Genomic DNA, 22,498 nt, shown 5'->3' on the forward strand with positions numbered 1-22,498 from the left:
CATTTGGCGGAGCATCTAGAATGATATCATGCTCGTCCCCTCCTACGTTCGCTTGGACTCTTTCATAGTAGTGTTTAAGCCGGTGACCATTGACCTTGAATGTTTTGGATGTGTCCAAGCTTTGAATTTCGACTGCACCATGGGGAAAGATATTAGTAACAACAAACGGACCATTCCAACGTGAATGCAACTTACCTGGAAATAGTCGAAGTCATGAGTGATAGATTAGAACTTTCTGTCCTACTTCGAATTCTCGTCTAGAGATCATCTTGTCGTGGAAGTCCTTTGTCTTGTCCTTGTAAATCTTAGAGCTGGCATAAGCATCATTGCGGATCTCTTCCAATTCTTGCAACTCCAGCTTTCAGTGCTCGCCACTCTCATCCATCTGCATGTTAAAGTATTTGATAGCCCAATAGGCTCTATGCTCCAATTCTACTGGAAAATGGCATGGTTTCCCAAAAATCAGCCGATATGGGGACATTCCAATCGGCATTTTGAACGCGGTTCTGTAGGCCCAAAAAGCGTCATCCAGGCGCAAGCTCCAGTCCTTCCTTGTAGGATTCACGGTCTTTTCTATGATAGATTTGATTTCTCTATTCGAAACTTAAGCCTGACCATTGGATTGTGGGTGGTATGCGGTGGAGATCCTGTGCGTCACATGATACTTTTTCAGCAGACTGGCCACAGTTCGGTTGCAGAAGTGTGTTCCTCTATCACTGATGATGGCTCGTGGAATCCCAAACCTAGAGAACAGATTGTGCTTGATAAATTCTGCAACAACTTTTGAATCATCAATATGGGTGGCCCTTGCTTTCACCCATTTCGAGACATAGTCCACAGCAAGTAATATATAGATAAATCCATACAAACTTGGAAAAGGTCCATGAAGTCGATGCCCCAAACATCAAAGATTTCACAAACTAAAATAGGTTGCTGGGGCATCTCCTTAAGTTGGGATATATTACCTGTCTTTTGGCATTGAGCGCATGACTTACAGAAAACGTAAGCATCTCGAAATAAGGATGGCCAGAAAAATCCGCAATCTAATAATTTTTTTGCGGTCCTTTTTGCTCCAAAGTTGCCACCACATGCATAGGAATGACAAAACGTGAGAATAGGGATTACCTCGCTTTTCAGTACACACTGTCGTATGACTTGATCAGCGCAGTGTTTCCACAAGTATGGATCATCCCACACATAATACTTTGCATCGCTTCTCACCTTGTCCTTTTGTGCCTTAGAAAATTCAGAAGGAAACCCTTTAGTCACTAAATAATTGACAATATTTGCGTACCATGGTAATTCCATGCTTGCTGAAAACAGTTGCTCATCAGGAAATTCTTCTCGCAAATTCAGCTCCTCATCAACATGAACTAGGCTACTCAAGTGGTCAGCAACTCAATTCTCGGTCCCTCTTTTGTCCTTGATTTCCACATCAATTTCTCTCAAAAGTAGTATCCATATTATCAGCCTTGGTTTTGCCTCCTTCTTCGCCATCAGAAAGCGAAAAGTTGCATGGTCAGAATAAACAATGACTTTAGCACCAAGTAAATAAGAGCAAAATTTTTCTAATGCAAAAACTACAGCTAAAAGCTCCTTTTCAGTGGTGGAGTAGTTTCGTTGGGCATAGTTAAGGATATGCGAAGCGTAGTATATAGCATGTGATGCTTTCCCAACTTTTTGGCCTAAAACCGCTCCAACTGTATAGTCGCTGGCATCTCACATGATCTCGAATGGTTGGCTCCAGTCCGGTGGTTGGATTATTGGTGCAGATGTCAATGAGTCTTAAAGTTTGTCAAAAGATGTTTTGCATGGTTCATCAAACTCAAACGGGACATATTTTTGCAACAATTTGCACATGGGGGATGCGATATTGGCGAAGTCCTGAATGTATCTCCTGTAGAAACCTGCATGGCCAAGAAAAGAACGCACTTTCCGCACACATGTGGGATAAGAGAGAGACTGAATAATATCAATTTTAGTTTTGTCTACCTCTATTCCCTTAGATGAAACAACATGACCTAACACAACACATTGCCCAACCATAAAGTGGCATTTTTCAGACTTTAAGACTAAGTTGGTTTCGACACACCTCTTAAGGACAAGAGCAAGGTTAGACAGACAGTTTTCAAATGAATCACCATAGACAGTGAAATCATCCATAAAAATTTCTAAGATATGCTCAATGAAGTCTGAAAAGATACTAACCATACACCGTTGGAAAGTGGCCGGTGCATTGCAAAGTCCAAAGGGCCTGCGTCGATATGCAAAGGTGCCAAACGGGCAAGTGAATGTCGTCTTTTCCTGATCTTCCGGTGCAATAGCAATCTGAAAATAACCAGAATACCCATCAAGAAAACAATAATAAGGATGGCATGCTAAACGTTCAATCATTTGATCAATAAATGGTAAAGGAAAATGATCCTTGCGGGTTCCCGCATTCAGTTTCCTATAGTCTATACAAACCCTCCACCCGTTTTGGATTCAGGTGGGAACCAATTCATCATCCTTGTTCTTCACCACAGTTATCCCGGTTTTCTTGGGTACCACTTGAACCGGACTGACCCACTGGCTATCAGAAATTGGGTAGATGACTCCAACTTCAAGGAGTTTCAGAATTTCAGCCTTCACCACCTCCATCATTGGTGGGTTCAATTTTCTCTGCGGCTGACATGAGGGATTCGCTCCTTCCTCCATCAAAATTCTGTTCATGCATGTAGAAGGGCTAATTCCCTTGATGTCTGCTATGGTCCATCCGATAGCAGTCTTGTGCTCTTGTGGTACCTTGACTAATTGTTCCTCTTGGTCGGCTTCCAAACTATTTGAGATGATGACTGGTAATGTTTCTCCTTCTTCAAGGAAAACACTGGTGCCTGCAAAACAGATGGAAGGCGCCTAGTATTAGAGATTGGTAAAGATACATAAGAGACATTACCTGACTGAGGTAGCTCAGGCGAACTATTCAGAATTCCCTCAATCTCCTTCACTTCTTCGCTGAATCCAATTCCATCATCCTACTGAGTGGGTGCAACAATAGCCACCTCTAGATCATCTTTTCCTGCATGCTCACAATAATCTTGTGCCAAGTAATCCACAATATCAACAGAAAATACACAATCATCACTGTCAGGAAATTTCATGGCATCATAAATATTAAATTTCACAACCTCGCCATCAAATTCCATAGTGAGTGTGCCACTGTGAACATCAATTTTAGTCATGGAAGTTTTCAAAAATGGTCTGCCTAACAAAATAGGACTATTATGATCACCGTTTTCCATGTCTAGCACATAAAAATCTGCAGGAAATACCAAGTCATTCACTTGCACTAACACATCTTCTACTATTCCCCTAGGGTATGCATTAGACCTATCAACTAACTGAATAACAATTCCAGTTTTATTCAATGGGCCAAGTTTCAAGGATGCATAGATAGAATATGGCATAACATTGATTGGTGCTCCTAGATCTAACATGGCCTTCTCAAGTCTAACATTCCCTATAGTGCATGGGATAGAAAACATACCTGGATCCTTGCATTTTGAGGGCAATTTTCGTTGGATCATAGCAGATACATTCTCACCAAGTTCCACTTTTTGACAACCCTTCAGTGTCTGTTTTCTCTTTGCTGTGCACAATTCTTTCAAGAACTTCGCGTATCGAGGTACCTGCTTAATAGCATCCAACAACGGAATATTTACCTCACATCTACGAAAAGTCTCATAAAGATCCTTTATCCCTTCATCTTTTCTAGACTCCTTAAGTGCTAAGGGAAAAGGGGCAACAGGCTTATATTCAGAAAGTGGAGGAACCTTACCTCTTGGCTCTACTTCCTTGGATTCTTCTCCATCAGTCGCCTTTGGTTCTTCTTGTGGCTTCTCCTTGGTTGAAGCTTCCACTTCTTTCTCTTTAATTTTCAATTCTTTTCCATTCCGTAGAGTAATAGCACTTGTGTTCTCTCTTGGATTCACCACTGTCTGTGATGGCAAAGTGTTGGAATGCTGAGATTCCAATTTATTGATTGCGGTGGCGAGCTGTTCCATCTAGGTATTCAAGTTTTGGATACTTGCTCTTGTTTCCTGTTGGAACATTACAGTATTAGTAGCAAGATCCTTAACAATATTTTCAAGAAACTCACCTGGATTTGGAATCTGAGGACGTTGCTGCTGTTGAGAATACGGTGGCCTATAAACTTGATTGTGCGGTGGTTCTTACCTCGTTGTTCTTCTTTTGTACGTGCTCATTCCTGATGGTACCAAATTGTTGAGAATTGACAGCCATATTCTCAATTAAGTTCCTCGCTTGTACCGGTGTTTTATCCATAAAAACAGCTCCACTTGCCGCATCTAGCATACTCCTGTCATGAGAAAACAAACCTTCATAGCATAATTGAATTAATTGATTTTCACTTATCTGGTGTTGCGGACAGCTAGCACAAAGCTTCTTGAACCGCTCCCAATATTCATGCAGTGGTTCCCCTGAGTATTGCTTGATTCCATAGATTTTCTTCCGGATGTTCGCAGTCTAGAGGCTGGGAAGTATTTTTCCAGAAAGATTATTTTCATCTCTGTCCACGTTGTGATAGAACCAGAGGGCAAGTAATATAGCCAATCCTTAGCAGCACTCTTCAAAGAGAAAGGAAAAGCTCTCAGCTGAATCTGCTCCTCTGTCACCCCCATGGGGTTTCATACTCGTGAAAACCACGTGGAATTCCATTAAGTGTTTATTCGGGTCCTTACCTGCAAGACCATGAAAAGCAGGTAATAAGTGAATCAATCCAGACTTAAGCTCAAAAGTAGCATTATTTTCTAATGTAGGAAAAGTAATGCATAAAGGTTGTTTATTGGGATCAGGAGTGCCCAATTGTCTAAGACTCAGGTTCGCATTTGCAGCCATCTCTTCTTCTGGAAAAGCAGCTCGAGCAGCTTCCTCTTGTTGTTTCCTACGAAGTTCTCCCTTCGCCTGTGCAAAGTCCTTTCAATCTTCGGGTCGTAAAGAAAGTCTTGTTCAGCAAAATCACCTGAAAGCATGAACGAGAGAGAACTAGAAACAAAGAAAATAGATGAGAGTGAGATTAAACAAAGAAAAAAAAAACAAAAAAAAAATAGAACACAATAAATTAAACACCATTCCCCGGCAACGGCGCCGAAATTTGGTAGCGCTAAGTCGCGTCATGCCCAAATTACCCAACTCAATTAGATAACCACGAAAAATGTAATAGTGTGAGTAGGGATCGTTCCCACGAGAAAAGGTAAATTTAATGCGTTCTAAATAAATTAAAGGGGGTTTTGAATTTTGGAACTTAACTACTAGAATTTCAAACAAATAAAATTTAAATATTATCACTATCATGCAAGAATGAAAATTTAACTGGAGAAATCAATAAGAGACGAGACTTGGTTTCGGTCGACTACACCCTTGATATTTATTCATTCAATCATCGATTCCCTAAAAATAATTAATCCTATCAAATATTCATCATTGAAAATAAAATTCCAGTTTCACCTTAATCTTAGTTAATTAGACACCAGCGTTCTAGATTAACCCTTACCAATAAATTAACCCGGATTCCAGCGATCTAGATTTAAATCTAAGGTAGCATTCAAACGAGTAGAACTGACAAACCTAGACAACACAAACACCAGCGGTTGTATTTAGCCTAGTCAATAGTTGATCCTACGATTTAATAAATTCAACAGCAGAAAATATCAAACATAGTTTCTTCGCAAATTAGTTAATTCAAACAATTACAGATTTGAATTCTAATTTAGCTATAGTTTGCATAACAAAATCCTAAGATGGCCAATCCTAAAATCTCGCATACAAACATAAAATAAAACAGATCAAATATCGATACTCAATAAGAATTAAACACTGAAAATCGAATCTCATGAATAAATTATATCAAGGTTTTGTCTCCCTCAACCAAGTATAAAAGTTAGTTACAACGATTCATCAAAAACTCAAGCAAAACTCAAAAGTAGAGAAGAAAACTTGAGAGAGAGATGGAAAATAAAATCTAGCCGCCTTAGAGAGTGTCAAAGTCTGATAATTCTCTCTAAAAATCGGAATAAAAGCCTAATAAAAACTAGAGTCCAAAATAACAAAGTTTCCAAAATTACAAAATATTTTCCGAACAGACTAGCGCGCTTGATCGCATGAGTACGTCTGATCGAGCGCGTAAAAAGTTGCGATCCCACTGTTTTGAATTTCCTCGGCCGCGCTCGATCGCGTGAGTACGTAGGATCGAGCGCATGAAAAATGCGAAATCTACTGCCTTGAATCTCCAGATGTCGCGCTCGATCCTATGAGTACGTGGGATCGAGCGCATGAGAACTTTGCCAACATTTTGTTTTTCTTCTTCAAACTTGATACCTCCTACACATTAAACCCGAGAGTATGTTATGAAGCTAAATGCATGCATACAACAAAACTAAGATAAAACATGAACAAAAACAAATAAATGCATGCAAACTACTAACAAATAACATTAAAAAATGCAAACAAAACACGACTATCAAGCACAAAGGCCTCCAAACAACCTCTGAAGTATGAAAATTTTAATAGAAATACCGACTAAGGGTCGCGCCTCCTCACGTCTAGTCCCGGTCACAGTCCACAACTCTTGGTATTACTTGACTTGGCACCCTAATGAAAATCCATCATCACAAGGCAACAACCTAAAGAGGTCAAAACAACCAACTGTTCTAAGGAAACCCGTCTAGAACAAACACTCATGCCCCCTGATGAATCACATCACCCATGGCACTATCCATAGTCAATCGATTAACTAGGTCATCCTAGGAAAAACATCTAGTACTAATCAACTGAAAACATGCATAATTCAATTCTAATTATACACATGTTTAAACAAATGGTCAATCCTTTATTCAATATAACCAAGATAATCTCAAAGATTACAATACTTGAACCACTAATCCAGGTTCTAATTCAATCTTTATTACAATCGCATGTAATACATAACTCAATCAAAATATTACACTGAAAGATGTACAATACAACAATAACTAAGTACAACAAATACTGAAATCTTTTAATACATTTTATTCAACTGATTACAATTGAAATACTGTTTACAACAAAACTTAATACAGTATTTAAAATTCTTGCGGAATTCTTTCATTCCATATAATGATCTTGAACATGAGATTTCTCGTCTGCTACACAAAAACATCAATGTAGGCATTTCAGCAGACCTGCTTCCTCACAAGATCTAAAAGATTAAATCTCGCTAAACTACCGGATTCTTTCAATATTGTTGGGTTCTTTATCTGGTAGATGAGACAATATTTTTCTGAAAATCTCTCTAACTACTAGTGAAGAGTCTTTAGGGGAGGCTTCCTTGGTCGAATTCTAATGTATGACTACGTGTCACACATTTCATTCAACCCTGAGAAGTGTCTGGCGTTGAAAACTGGATCTTCTCTTCCAGCTACATCCTGTTGGGATCCACATAATACGAAACTCTGATGCCAACCTCGGCAATGACGATCTTGGAGATATCCTGCTATTCCAATTCTTGATATTGTTATCGTCATTGAATCCGACTTGAAATCCTACAAAGGATAACCCAAAATCAATACTATGTCCCAAAAAATCTTATTGCATGCTCTGATACCATAAATATATTGACCTGCATCATAATCACCTACTAATCAAAAGCTTAAGCATGCAATTAATCAATCAATAATCTTAATCAGAGCAAATGCAAAACTTTAAATAAACTAAATACCAAAAAAAAAAACCTAGTGGTCAACCCTGCCATCCAGCCTTGGTCACCACCTAACCTCCATGTCCTCAGGAAAACTATCTGCATTTGCCCCATTGAATGGGGTATCCAGACAACAGAAAATAACCGGAAGTGAGCCTAACATGCTCAGTACCAGAGTATGAGTATACACTAATGTGTGCATGTATGCAAATGAACTAGGTATCAAGACACTCAGGTCAAGAAACTAGCTCATAGACCGGGCCCAGGGTATATAGCACTCTGTGTCGTCGTCTCAGGAGGTGGATCCTATACCCAGTGGATAATGGTGACCTGATACTAGTATAAGTGTCCAACCATAACGGTGATTTGACACAAGACTTACGTATCCAATCATCCACAAACTCGTAGGGTGAGCGCCTACTACATGATATATCAAAGACATGGGATCATATCCAATCATCCAAACTCGTAGGGTGAGCGCCTACTACATGATATATCAAAGACATGGGATCAATATGCTTATGTATGCAGCATACATTCATGAAATGATGTATCATATAAATCATGCAATCACATAATACATGAAAACACATAATACATGCATACTCAATCTGGATATCTCGAATAATACTTTCGTACCTTACTAAAGCAGATCCTAGAAGCTTTCCTCTAGGTCCAAGCCTACCACGCAATACTATAATACATAAATACCATGTATTATCTAGCATGTCAAACATCATCTATCATGCTCTAAAAGCCTTAATTAAACTATAGCATACTCTCTATTTCCTATAAGGAGCCAGAACCATACCTTCGTCTGTCGTCAATCCGCTGATGTCGCATGCCATAGAGCCTGGGCACAACCTAGCTACGATCCTTGGACACCTCGCCAGAGCTCCGCCGCCTGGACACTACTACGAACACTGTCCGTTATATAAAAACTACTACCTACTTCAACTCTTAAAATAAGAGTACCCAAAAGCTCTTAAAATCGAGCTAACATGGGCCAAGGAGAGGTGAGGAATGATTCAAAAATGGCCAAATCCGAACCTATTTATAGACCTCGATCGGACGGTCCGATCCCACCAACGGAAGGTCCGATCTGCATGCACCCGCCATGTGTCAAGATCCTGTTAACACCTGTTCCGCCAAAACATTGGACAGTCCGATATGTGCCACGTGTCGACTCCAAATTGACACCTAACAAGGGGATATCGGACGCTCCGTTCCGAGATCGAACGGTCCGATCTCACCCAAATCCATTTTGCAATTTAGTCCCTTAATCAATTTCCTTAATACGTTTAAGTCTCTTAATCTTGTAAAATGAAATCGGTTTACTACACATGACATCTTTACTCGATGCATTAAATGAAGGATTCAACCAAACATTGGCATTGCTGCCCATAAATAGAAGATGCAAGAATATTTTGAAGATCATCTGAAGCTATCTATGCGTATTATTATGACAAGCCTGATGCATTCCTTGAGCACCTTAAATATCCACATCTACTTTGCTCATATTGCCCACTCTCTAAAGTCTATCTATCAGATCATTTATGATAATCAAGGGCTTCGAATCGACTTCTCAGCTGTTCATCTGAAACTGTTGCAGGATTTTCTCACTAGTCTGAATTCGTGAATTCATTCAATTGTCATACTTGTGTATTTTTTTTGTGTTAAGACGTGTTGTCTTGATTTGTTGTGAACTAAGTGTTCCGGTATAGGCAAGGAATAAGTCCAATGACTGTAGTGGATTGTTACAAAGAGTTATAAAATCAAAGTTTTCTAGTGATTTCTTTCTATGTGGAAGAAGGGGAGACGTAGAACGACTTAACCTTAGAACTTCCTTACATATTGTGTTATTTATTTGTTTAGTTATCTAGTTAACAATGCTTATCTGAGTAGGAAAGAGTCATAAAAACTTTTTGACCATTTATCCGCACTTTATTGGGCTCCAAACTATTTTTAATGCTCAGAAAACTGATTTTCGTTAGGTAACCTAACAAGACCATTTCCTATTTGGTAAAATATTTTAAAAGTATGTATTCATCCACCCTCTACACACATCTTTGATCCCAAGAAATGGTATCAGAGAGGTTTATTTCTCAACCGTTGATGCATTATACTCATTATGAAGGTACTGATGGAAATCAAAGGAGGTAGGAAGAAATTGATACATTAGATGGTGTCATCTTTTAATGAAATTAATAATCATCGAAGTACTATGACAACTGAAATGGAATGCATCGAGATAAATCATTAAATATTTTATTATCTAAAATTATGTCTTTTTTTTTTTGCTTTCAACATTTTAAATTGTATACGTTTAATGCACTCATAAATAGTAATTGTTTTTTTGCCTTTCAAGATAGAGGAAAATTTGTATGTTTTAAAATTTATACCATTGATTGTACTAAATGAGAAAAAATAAAATAAAAATAAAATCAATCATAAGAATATAGAAAAAAATAAAAATAAAAATAAAAAATTTCTCAATCACAAACAAGAAAAAAATTAGGAAAAAGAAAATTAATATTAAAAAATTATAAAATAGTTGTTACAACACATATTTATTTTAAAAATAACTTTGAAAATATTTAATAAAAAAAATTTAAAAAACAATTTTTATAAAAACGTTTTTGATGTTGTTGTCCAAACGGAGCATAAATTTAACATAATCTATTAAATATTTTTTACACAAAAAATATAAGAACAAAAAAATTTAATATGTATGCATGCATTGTGTGCATAGATATATTAGTAATAATAGTAAATGCAATATTTGTGATTCGGAATGGTGGATAGTAGCGAACAATTAACCTATCAATTCTAGTTGGAGACGAGTTCATATATAAAGGGGCAATTGGCAATATAATCTTGGTCAAATAGTTTTTTATAAAATGACTCTCATGTGCGTTTGAATACATTCACATACACTTGAGAGATTTATTTTTTTAAAATGATGTTTAACCAAGTTTATTCTCCAATATTTCCCGTTTATGAGTATATTGGAAATTGGAATGCACATGAGAGTATAATATTTAAAAAAAAAAAATAAATATTTGATGAAGATTATTTTCCCAGTCGTCCAGTTAATTGATTCACAAATAAAAGAGAATATATATTTTAGAATATTAAAACGACATCATTTCGAGGTAGAAGGAAAGAATGGGAAAGGCGGGAGGAGAACATTTGCAAAACCCCAAAATGAGTTCACATAAACCCTAAATTTGAAATTCGCGCTCCAAATCAACAGATGCAGGAATGGAGGAAGAGGAAGAAGATCGGTTTGCATCAATAATTAAGTTCTGCCAGCCAACTGTTTCGCAGGAGGGGAAGCTCCGAAACTGCCCCTTGGCTCGGGAGTCGGAGAACTTCTTGGACTCAAATCCGGACCCGTTATTGTCGTCTCCCGAAGCGACACAATCCCAGCCCGTCGGAATTGTAATGGTTTCTGTTTCTGATGGCAGCGACAAATCGGCTGATCGAAATAGCCATAGAGAAGACGATGCTGTGTTTCACACCCCTCCTGAGGAGCAGAACCTGGAAGAATCTTCTTCCGATGGGGCGAGGAGCGTTGATCTGAATGCTAGGTTCGGTAAACAGAAACGACTTAGGACTTCTGAAAGGGAGATGGATGAGGAATTGATTTCCGAGAAAATCAAGGCCTGGGAGGAATTGAATGGTGACACAGAGATGATTGCGACTGAATTAGATGGAAACGATGGGGTAAGAAATCTCCCTGAAACCGTTGACTTGGCGAGTACAGATTCTGGTGATGATTCACTGGAGAAGATCATAGAGGAAGTTTTAGAACAGAGAAAATTGGAGGAAACGGAGGGGAAGGGGGTGGTGGAAAAAATTGCTCAAGAATTTGATGCTGGTAATGAGAAGGATGAGTTGATAGCAACATGTGAATATGAGGAGAATGTGAAGGTACATAAAGATGAAATGCCTCATAAAAATTACACAGCTTATGGGACTTTAGGTAGGAGTAAAGCTGTAGGCAATGGATGTGTTGAAATGAGAGACAGCGGAGTGGGTGGGGATCAAGAGTTCGGTAACATTACTAAAGATGAAAATGCTATTAAAGAAACGCGTGAGGATGCAGGTTTGAGAATAGCTAGCAAAAATATCGAGGATATTGACAAGTATAGGTATGTTGGTGAAGACACTGCGGGACCGAGAAATAGAAGGGTTGGTGCCATTGGTGGTGTTGCCAGGAAGCGTGAGCTGCCTAGATCTATGAAGGGAAAAGAGAAGGAAATGGGAGGCGGAGATGTGGCTGCGAACACTGTGGGAACAAAGACTCAATTGTTGAAGGACTTTTTGAATGCATTTAATTTGGTTGTAGGAGATGCGGGCGATGGCTGTGAAGATACAGATTTTTTAGAGATCGCTAAGAGCCAGGGTATGACATTTCCTCGGCCAAGATGGTGGCCTTCTGATGGTGATGGAGAGTTATAATTATTGGCCTTAGCGTTAGTTATCTGCCTCTTTCTGTTGATAAATTTGGCAATTTTCTATCTTGTGGATTTTGGTGCAAAAATTTATTTTCTTCATCAACAAATGTCAATAGAAAGCCAATTGGCTAGATTTTACTCTTCCACCTCTTGTTTAAAATGAGGATATGCTGCAAGCACAACTGGTTTTGGATTTATTGTTGTTGCTCTAGGAAAGGAAGGAAATCATCGCTAAATGTGGTTTAAAATCAGTTGTATACCCTGTAATTACCTGTTGACTGAGGAACACTTTCTGTGATGGTGTAATCGGTGGCGTAGCCTCCAGTCTATGTAGCATGCACTGTAAATTTCGGTATGGTATATCAGATAGAAGGCAAATCACTTGGTTCTTGTGAAATCTATACACATTGCTCACATGCATTTGTTTGCTTCATCCAGCATTTTTTCCCAGTTCTTGGTGAGTCCTTTGAATTACTTATCAATCATCACTCCCTGAGTTCTGGAAACTAAGTTTTTCTAGCAGATTTTTCGTTGTTTTGTAGGTACCATTAACCATATTAAGCACGGCAAAGGTTCTCAGAGTGTTTCCAAATGAGTAGGTGGAAGAGGCTTTATGATGACTATATTTTGTAAGTAGTGCACCATTATTTCACATATGCAATTCGCACCTAAAATTGTAGCTAAATGCAATCATGTGTTGATGTGTATCAGTGCATCTGATTATAGCACCAGGAAATACAAGAAAATGTGTAAATATTTGTGAAAATTGCAATTAGCATAGCTTCATATGTGATTTATTTGGAAATCAAATGCCAAATATTGTAGGGACCAAATATTGACACTTGATTCATGGTGCCTCCATAAAATATAAGGGGCCCTTGTGATCAGATTTTGAGTAGACACCTATATAGCATAGCAGAAGCCATTCCCTACTGATCGCGGTAGGGACGATTTGAGTTTGAAATGGACATATAGATGATCGTTTTTATTTTCCAAATAATTTTAATCATATTCGTTAGGCATTGGTTTGCTTGTGAATGAGATGATGAAACACGCATAATATAAGTACAAGAAAGCTATGTAATTTGTAAAATAAATGGTTTATGACACTTATTGTTTGTAGAACTCGAACCAAGTGTTGAACAAAACCAAGATAAGTGATTAAATCAATGTTTTGCCTCAATTTATAAATTTTATCCTTCGAAAGAGACTAACAATTCACTTGACGCAGAATATAAAAATATTTGACTTCAAAATATATTAGGTTGTATTTGAATTGAAGAATTTAATTTCAACCAAGATTTGAAAATTTGGATTTGAAACTTCAAGAAGTATGAATTTGAAATTCTTGATATTATTATTTTTTTAAAAAAAGAAAGAAAATTAAGATGATGGATTTGAAACAAAATGAGCCAAACAATTTGAGTTGATTTGTATTAAGGATCCTTCACTCCAAATGGAGTCTTCGACTAACTTTCATATAATCTTAATCCCATATAAAGTTCAATTTTAAAATATAACCGCTGCAAGTATGAAGATCATGAATTAATTTTTTAAAAAAAAATTCAAGGAGGATTATAATTCCCGTTCTATCGGTTGCACAATTAAAATTTTAAATTTATAGTCCAATTATTTATGTCAAAAAAATTGAATTCTAAGTCAACTTTGTCATTTTCTAAACACAAACTGTAGCCCACATACATTTAATGAATTTTATTTTGGTCTTGTATACTTTTAGCTAATTTTATACAACTTACTCCAGTGATAATTAGTATATGATATATATTTTGTTTCATATAGCATATATATATATATTGTTCTATTTTATAACAATTAAATTAAATTTAATTGTTTAAATAATTATAGAATTGTTAATTTGTCATAGAACTTCATATGTTGTGTTCAAATAAAATAGTGTCATATACATATATGAATTTTATATGTTTTTCAAATAAAAGAAAGTTATTGGTTCTACCTTGACTTTCTACACCCCACAATTAATAATTCCCCTACCAATTTCTTGCAATTAGACATCAACTATTTGACTGGCATATGAATAAAGTTTAGGTCTTGCCTATTCCAATTGGTCACCATCTACTCTTAATAGGAATTTTGTTGACATTATTTTAAAGCAAAAGTTGATATTTATTTCGGGTTAAATATTTTTTCTGTCTTTTTTATTTTTATTTTTATTTTTATTTAGGTTTTTTACTAATTTGGTCCATATTGTATATGATAGCTATGCTCTAGTTAGACGATTTCAGGAATATAGATTCATGAGACAACTTAACTCGATTAGTATTTGTATTAAAAGTTATATTTTTTACATAAAAAATTATATTTTTTTATGATTGGGTTGAGTGGGAGATCAGTCTCAAAAAATTAATCCGTGAGAAACTCTCATAAGAGCTTTTCTTGCTGAAAAAATATCTAATGATTTACCCATTGCACATCAACAGATAGCGACTACGGGTTCCCACTTCATTAAAATATATAAGTTGAAGGACTTTTTTATTTTGTTTTTAAATATCACAAACAAGAGTAACAAAAATAGATTTGATACCAACCAACAGATATGAAAAAAAAAAAAAAAAGATTAATTAGATGCATTGCCCCTATAAAATCATGAGAGAAAAAATGATCAATTAATTTTGTTTTCAAATCTTGAGTACACATATTTTTTATATGTATTTAAAATTTGAAAACACGAAAAGTTAATAATGATGAAATGTTTTCTAACATCTGTGAATTTCAAAAAGATGATGTTTGCAAAAATAAATAAATAAATAATATTAACACTTTTACTTTTAAATAAATAAATTTTTGGAAGTACCCTTATACAATGATTTCTGTTTGGCAATTGAAAATTTGAAAATATGGAAAGGCTAATGAGATGATTGTTTAGATTTAGGACCTCTGAAATTAATTGTGCAAAATTTTAATTTCAAACATGGATGAAAGATAAGTTAAAAGATTATGGTGTAAACCAACTAACCCTCCACTGGATAAATTGATTCAAAAACACTTATGATAATCATGACATCTACAAGATGGATTTAAGATACAATCCTTTTACACTATACACAAAATTTAAAGTTTTAGAAAGAAAAAGAAAATAAAAGGCCATTTTAAGGCATATATCTGTTTCAATCCCACATATCATGTAGCTCAGAGGGACATGAAGGGGTAAAGATGTTGATATCAAACCTCGTTTTCATACTCCTGTTCATAACAAAAGAAAAAAGAAAAAAAGGAAACCAAGAAGAATGAAGAAACCAATCACCAGCAATGCAACAAAAGTACCAAAATGGCCCTGGTGACTCGAAGAACAACGAGTTCGAAGAAGGGACATCAGCGGCGATTGAGATTTGAGAACACTGAACTACTGCTAGTGCTGGCTTGAGCACCAAAACTCGACGTTGGGATGAGGAGTTCAGCCTGTGGGAAAGACCCGCTCGATGGAACATCTAGTAGCAGCTCCTGTTCTGAGCTTTCATCAGCGAAACAGGATGAATCCAAAACAAGGGAAGCGTTGTCCATGGGAGAAGAGAAGAGTCGTTTTGAGCTGAAGAAAGACCCATCATTGTCTGTCAGTTCCTTATGGTCGTAGCTCGGCTTAGTTGTGATCCTTTCGGGGCTCTTCATCACAGCATTTGCTCCTGAAACAGAAAGTTTGTTACAGACCACAAAGCCAGGAGGCGAATCTCTGAGTGCATGTTAATTCAAAATATGCATTTGGGCTTGGTTGAACTTCAAAGAGAATGAAGAGAAAAGATCAGGGAACAGGGTTGGCTGTTGAAGCTCAAGCAAACTAGTATTACTCTCCAGCACTGGAGTATTAAGTAATGCAACATCTCAAATTTAATGCAAATGCAACAATGGAGGAAATGAAAGAAATCGTTTAAATGAGAGAAAGATATCCAAGAAGTATCAGCCAAAAATAACCTTCACTAGAACGGTATGAAATCACAAGGGGTCCAAAGGAATCAAAGTGACTTAAAATACTGTTTGATTTCCTACTTGGAGTTATTGATGCCGAACCAAGATCAAACAATTTTTTAATACTTACTAGTAGAATTCGAAGCTGAATAATTTGTTTGATAACTTGTAAAATATCAACAAATTTTGATATATTAATAATCCAACAAGTTGAAGCCATGCCTCAGAGTCTTTGTTTAATAGACCTCGATGATGAAGTTCGAATCAAATGACTGAACCTATTAAACTTTGATTCAAGTAACTCAAACCCAAAACAATTCACTTTTCAAGTTTCGAGCCAGCCAAGAAATGAAAAAAGAAATGAGCATGATGCAATTCGTTTGCATCTTTAGGAAAAAGGATATGAAACTATAACTACTTGAGATTCATTTGCAACCCCAAGGAAAAAGGATATGAGACCGTAACTCATACCATGTCCACGTTTCTGCATGTATCATGCTGATATAAAAATACTACGACAACATTTCAAGCATGTAAAACGTAACATATACAAAATGGGCCAGTTGCTAATTGTAAGAGAGAATGATGGGATTTGTATGTTAATTTTGGAGGAAATAAATTAGTAGGTTACTCTAACTTTCATACTGTGGCAAAAAAGCCCAACTAGAGAAGAGTTAAATTGGTGGATTTCCGCATGTTCGATCTCAAATGATTCAATCTCAAGAAAATGCATCCAAGTAACAAAAGCATCGATTTTTTTTAAAATCAATACCAGATTACCTGATAACTTTTGGTGCTGTCCATCTTGAGTTGGTTTCACACAGGATGAATAATCAGCTGGAAGGGAACTGGATGCTCCTGCACCTTCAGACCCTTTTACGCAATTTTTTCCTTTCAAATCCTACACCAAAAAAGACAAGGATCAAAATATATTTTAATTCAAGAGATGCAGACTTGTTCAAGTTGTCAGGTATTAACAAAGTTATGCAGCTACAAACCTTAAAGATTTGATAATTTTCTACCCACTTTGATTGTGTAGAATTATATAATATAAGTTTCTTCAAAGCCCTGTAATCTTCAATCTTCAACCCGGATAACGAGTTATCAAAAACTCCTTCGGAAAGAAGTCTTTGAAAGGACAACAAATTCTCCTTGAACTGAGGGCTATCAAACATGCTCTTGAGGCTGGACATAGAAGAATTGAATGGCAATTAAAAATTCCATAAAACCTTTCGCCAGTATCAGCACATAATCGATAACGAAAGAAACCTATTTTGCATGATCCAATAGTTAACCAAATAGAGAATATATGGGGTTTGTTCATTAAGGTCTACATCACAACACAATTCTCTGAGGGCTAAAAATGTTCTCTCTTTGTTTATATTGCAAATCGAAGAATATGTTTTGAAATCATATTGAGATTATTAAGATTATAATATGTCACTGATATGATCTTAGATTTAGTGTTAGGAAAGATTTCTTACCATATTTTTTCTTGTAAAGTTCCACCGAAAGATGATGATTGCAATATAAACAAAGAGAGAACATTTTTAGCCCTCAGAGAATTGTGTTGTGATGTAGACCTTAATGAACAAACCCCATATATTCTCTGTTGGTTGCGTTCTCTTTTCATAATATTTCTACTATTTAAAGTTCAACACAATGCACAGTGATCTCCATTTTCTACAATTCTAAGTTGCAAAACAAGAATTGCAACAACAATGCACACCTATCCTGAGATTGCAAAGTATCCACCGGAGATAAAAAATTTAGCAACTGTTTTTGCTCTTCAGTCGTCAAATGGCTTAAAAACTTGTCCATATTGAAAACATCCTGCACAAATGCAAACATCGTTCATGAAAAGTATCACGACCGCTGACATTTATATCATCAAACTTGACACATGATATCAGTGGACATCAAGAATTTCAGTAAACAAATGCATTCAAAATTAGATGATGTTAGGTAGCTAATGAATGGAGTATAGAACAAATATAAGTACTAGTAAGCCTTCACATAGCTAAGAATGGATATTAATAAGAATTTGAACAAGAGTTATAGCTGAAAAAGCAGTTCTCATCCAGTCCACAAATTACATGATAGATAAAAAACTCAGGATGAACAAAGGGACCACCTCACCACCACTTATTCAGATATTTTCCGCTTCATGGTTACAAATGTAGAACAAATAAATATTTGAGCAATAAAAATATGACATGAAGATTTGTCCATATGACATAGCATATGGGACAGAGTAAAAAGAATACGCTTGTAGATGTATTTCAACTTACTTGGAGGTCTATGTAACATAGTGGAGAATTATGGTGCGCAAGAATCTGAATTGTTTCAAGTTGATCTTTGCCTCTGAAATTGAAGAAGAAAATAAAAAATGAGTTTGTGATACACAAATAGTGGGAAAATATTTATAGTTTTCCGTGCGTTGAATGTGTGTGCCTCTCAAAATACTTGAATATGGACAAATCTGATCATATATGTGCATATCAACTTCCATCATTTGAGATCATCAATTTAAACACTATGGTTTACTCTTCTCAGCACTTTGAGATTGCCAAGTACCTTTTGATTCGTTCTTGTTCTGTTCCAAGATTAACGGGCTTCTTGATTTTCTCGATAGCTCGACTTGATGAATTGACACCTGTCTCCTCCATAAGACCAGGAAAAGTTGTATGACGAGTATTTACAGTATGTTTCTTGTTGTCAATTGAGAGGGAGCTAGCTTCTGATTCTTCCTCTCTAGCTATAGAGTTTGGATGCCGAATAAGCACACTTCCATGTCCAATTTCAACAGACACCATAGGTTTGCCACTTTCAAGAAGCAATTCTTCTTCTGAAGACCCAGACAAGCTCGACAATTGTTCATGCCATATGGTATATAGATCTTTGGTAAGCTTCTCAACTGGAGAAGGCTTTGAACGAGTGACGCAGGTTCTCTTTTTAGAGGGCACCATTGTGTCCCATACAGCAGGTTGTGATGGACCTGAAAAGGACGAGTGAATGGATTAAAGGATAAAAATATTGAAAAATGTTAATAGTTGCCTCATTCTAGAGCCTAACTCGAAAAATAGTTGACAAGACTGCCAGGGGGAGAAAAGACATTCGGTATAAGCTGCTTCCAAATTTCCTGGTTAAAAGTTATCATTTTTTCTGGCTTGATTAGTAGTGGAAAATTATAAAATTATAGCTTTAGCCACCACCCACAATCTCAACTTTTCAGAAAATAGTTTCTAACATAGTCGGAGGCTCCGATGTCACAAGTTTGTTATAAATTTTGACCACATGTTTCCTGATCTCCGGATAACACATGAGGAACCATTATAAAGTATAAAATTATTGATTGATACCTCCAATGACCTTCGGAAAATGGTTTCTAATAATAGAGACATAATTATTTTCATCATAATCAATCTACTCAGAATACCAATATATAGAGCTTAGAAACCTGTCAAATCACTTGCATCAGCACTGCCATATTGCACACAACTCTCTGAGTTAGATATGGCAGAGCCCGAACTTGATCCGTTGCTGGTATCCTTATCAAAACCTTTATGAAACCCCTGACTATAGTCTGGCAGTATCCCTCGAAATTCAGCAATATCATTAAGATTATGATCATACTTCCTCTTGATAACTTTCGGCTCTTTGTTCTTGATGGAAATTGTCTTCACTTTTGAAACCCGATAATCCTCAAACTCTTCGTGTTCATTTCTAGCATGGAGAGGTGTGTAGTTTGCCAATGTACCCTTTGTTCTCCACCGAGAACCACATGCATTGCAGAGTATGGGCTTCTCAGGAGGACCGTTACGCCAAAGAGGGGTACCTGTTGCATAATTATTTGAAGTCGTTTAAGTATAGTATAAGAAACGGCAGTAATCGTCACTAATCGAAAGTAAGATCTGAACAAGGCAATTTTTGCTCGAGATTCTGAAAAGCAAGTGTAGAGAAGCAACACATTCAGGAAGGTGTTACACAAATATTTACACATGTGCAACTTAGAATGACATTAATCAATGGAAGAATTGCAAGAAACAAAATCAAGAGGGTAGTCACAAGAGATTATGCCTTCATTAGCAGGAAAATTATGTCAACAAAAACCTAAACCTCTCTTCTCAACCTGAATGGATAAAGAATGATTTAATAGAAGCATGATGGAAATGGTCTTACGAGCAAGACAAAACACATTGGATAGAAATTATATAAAACTTACAACTACAACCCAAGTCATTGGGCTAAGAGAAGTAGATAATCATAGGAAACCATGAAAAGGTTTCTTCGAACATTTCCTGGGGCAGAACAGACTCTGGAAACCACATCACAGTAACATAATCATCGTCAAACTGAATCCCTAGACAATGCATTCTAATAACACCTGGACAACCAAGTTGAATACATTTTTAACACGCTCCAGACATTGGTTTTCAAATGTCTATGGAAAACTGTAATTCTTCAAGCAGAAGCACACAGATTTATCCGCACAAGGTTCTTATAATTTGAAATGACCTGATCCTAGCAGAATGCAGAGATACTCTCGCATAGGTGTGGAATGACTCATGAATAATCAGGTGCGATCCAAGTAGATGGAAATATGACATACCCAACAGATTGATGGCATACCATTGCAATTTGAAGATCACTATAATGCCATACTATGAACATGCATGAAAAGATTATAAAGGTTGCAAGAGTTGAAATTACAATAGCAAAGAAACTTTAATCTGTCTTTACAAAGAGCTAGGCTAGAGTCTACGGATCAATAACAAATAGAAGCCTCTCGTATGTTTTCATGAGAAGACACCAGTAAACAAGTCTAGGCTTCACGTTTAAAGCTGCAGTCAAGACACCAAGTTCTGCTAGAACAGAAATTTAAAAATTCCGATCAACCAGAACTCATAATGAACATGAGAGGACAAACATTGATTTCATTTGGCATATAAACACTCAAATGCATTAGAGAACAATGAAAATCAGCTCAATCTCCTCTTTTCTCAAAAGGTTTCAATGGATTCAAAGGCAGTGGGCATGCGCAAAAGAGAGAAAGCAAGGCTAAGCGCCCAAATAGAATTCTCGACGCTATTATCAAATTGAAAATCAAAGACTCGTGGACTTTGGCAGAAATGGAAGTAAAAGACAAGAACCAATTAAAACACTGGAACATAACACATAACATAAAAAATGACCAAGAATTTTCCACCCCCAGTAATCATTCTGTATTCAGAAAACGAAAAAACATTTCATTATTGAAGAACTAATCAATCAATTTGAAATCAATTGAAAATGGTGACAAATACAGACCCAAAAAATAAAGACTCACTTGTAACACCACAGTGATAGCAAGGTCCATGCTTTCCCATGTCTCTTGATTTTTTTTCCTTTACTCAATACCAAATCACAGAATTCAAATAAAATTCACCACGGAACAGCCCAAGACACCAGTTTTTATTTATTTTTATTTTTATTTTGAAAAAAAGAAAGTCTTCCAATAATTTATTAAAAATTTATATCTTAGAATTTTCTTTTAGCCTATTAAACACATATAGCCTTCTGGGTACAAACCCTTTTCTTCAACACACGAAACAAGAATCTGCAAATAAATTAGTAACTCAACAATAAAAACCCAATAATCTTTTTTATGTTTTCTGTTCAAGAAAAAACAGTGAAACAGCAAAAGTGAGCACAAACTGTGTACGAAAATAACATAACAAGATGGGCTTTTTAGGCGAAAATATGTGAATTACAATCCAATGAAGGAGAAGAATAGAGGATTAAAGGAATCTCAATTAAAGTTTTGGGGAAAAGGAAGGTGAAAAATGGGGTTGTTTCTCTGTATGACTTCTTCTTCTTGTATAGGTATTTTGTATGTGAAGTAAATGTTTCAGCTTTGCTTTACTATACTATAATATTAAAATAATAAACTTATTTTTAATTTAATAATAATTTTTTTTGAATATATTATTTTAAAATCCCTTTTCAATTTTCTTCTCACAATAAATATATATATATATATATATAAATAAAGCCTTCTTAGTAAAATTTTAATTCTTTTCATTTTTTTTATACAAAAGTAATTTGTAAAAATTTATCAAATTTAGAATTATCGAAAATAAATAATTTCGAGTAAACAAAACTAAATTATATATTTTTTTCACGCCAACTTCTAAACAGTGTACTTTTATGCAACAAACTTTATATTAATGTTGATTAAATAATTTGAAGGGAATTGAACAATAATATTCAAATGTAGAATTTCACTCAATATTTATAAATAAAATTAATAATACTAAATATATATAAGAAATAAAATAAAATAATAATAATAAATTATATGGATACAAAAAATAAAATATAT

General features: G+C 35.9%; 2 protein-coding genes across 6 annotated transcripts; one reads left to right on the forward strand and one right to left on the reverse strand.

Annotated features, from left to right (window-relative positions):
• Positions 1–10,900: 10,900 nt before the first annotated feature.
• On the forward strand, positions 10,901–13,011 carry LOC140865845 (uncharacterized). 5 transcript variants are annotated; one of them, XR_012144732.1, is made up of 2 exons: positions 10,901–12,652; positions 12,719–13,011. XR_012144732.1 is itself a non-coding variant. In XM_073270645.1 (2 exons), exon 1 carries the CDS (start codon positions 10,997–10,999, stop codon positions 12,197–12,199), a length of 1,203 nt encoding a protein of 400 aa, XP_073126746.1. In that variant the 5' UTR covers positions 10,901–10,996; the 3' UTR covers positions 12,200–12,213; positions 12,719–13,011. The 5 variants fall into 5 exon arrangements, 3 of the variants coding, with proteins under 3 accessions (XP_073126746.1, XP_073126747.1, XP_073126748.1); XR_012144733.1 differs by having other exon boundaries at positions 12,738–13,011; XM_073270645.1 differs by having other exon boundaries at positions 10,901–12,213.
• A 2,226-nt stretch (positions 13,012–15,237) lies between these two features.
• On the reverse strand, positions 15,238–21,998 carry LOC140861702 (GATA transcription factor 26). Its single transcript, XM_073264719.1, has 8 exons — positions 21,464–21,998; positions 19,595–19,972; positions 18,712–19,132; positions 18,426–18,498; positions 17,864–17,967; positions 17,133–17,319; positions 16,915–17,035; positions 15,238–15,854 (listed from the first exon to the last, which is right to left on the reverse strand). The coding sequence occupies exons 1-8, from the start codon at positions 21,501–21,503 to the stop codon at positions 15,547–15,549; spliced, it is 1,632 nt and encodes a 543-aa protein (XP_073120820.1). The 5' UTR covers positions 21,504–21,998; the 3' UTR covers positions 15,238–15,546.
• Between the last annotated feature and the right edge of the window lie 500 nt (positions 21,999–22,498).

This window comes from Henckelia pumila, chromosome 4 (genome assembly GCF_033568475.1).
Source record: "Henckelia pumila isolate YLH828 chromosome 4, ASM3356847v2, whole genome shotgun sequence".
NCBI lineage: Eukaryota > Viridiplantae > Streptophyta > Magnoliopsida > Lamiales > Gesneriaceae > Henckelia > Henckelia pumila.

What these genes read in the sequence shown, in the direction of transcription:
- LOC140861702 (XM_073264719.1), bottom strand. Translation starts at nt 21,503, where the DNA reads ATGGGAAAGCATGGACCTTGCTATCACTGTGGTGTTACAA. An exon ending in TGATGCAAGTGATTTGACAG is followed by an intron (nt 19,133 to 19,594) that starts GTTTCTAAGCTC and finishes CGTCCTTTTCAG; the next exon opens with GTCCATCACAACCTGCTGTA. An exon ending in ACAGCACCAAAAGTTATCAG is followed by an intron (nt 15,855 to 16,914) that starts GTAATCTGGTAT and finishes TTTCTGTTTCAG; the next exon opens with GAGCAAATGCTGTGATGAAG.
- LOC140865845 (XM_073270645.1), top strand. Translation starts at nt 10,997, where the DNA reads ATGGAGGAAGAGGAAGAAGATCGGTTTGCATCAATAATTAAGTTCTGC.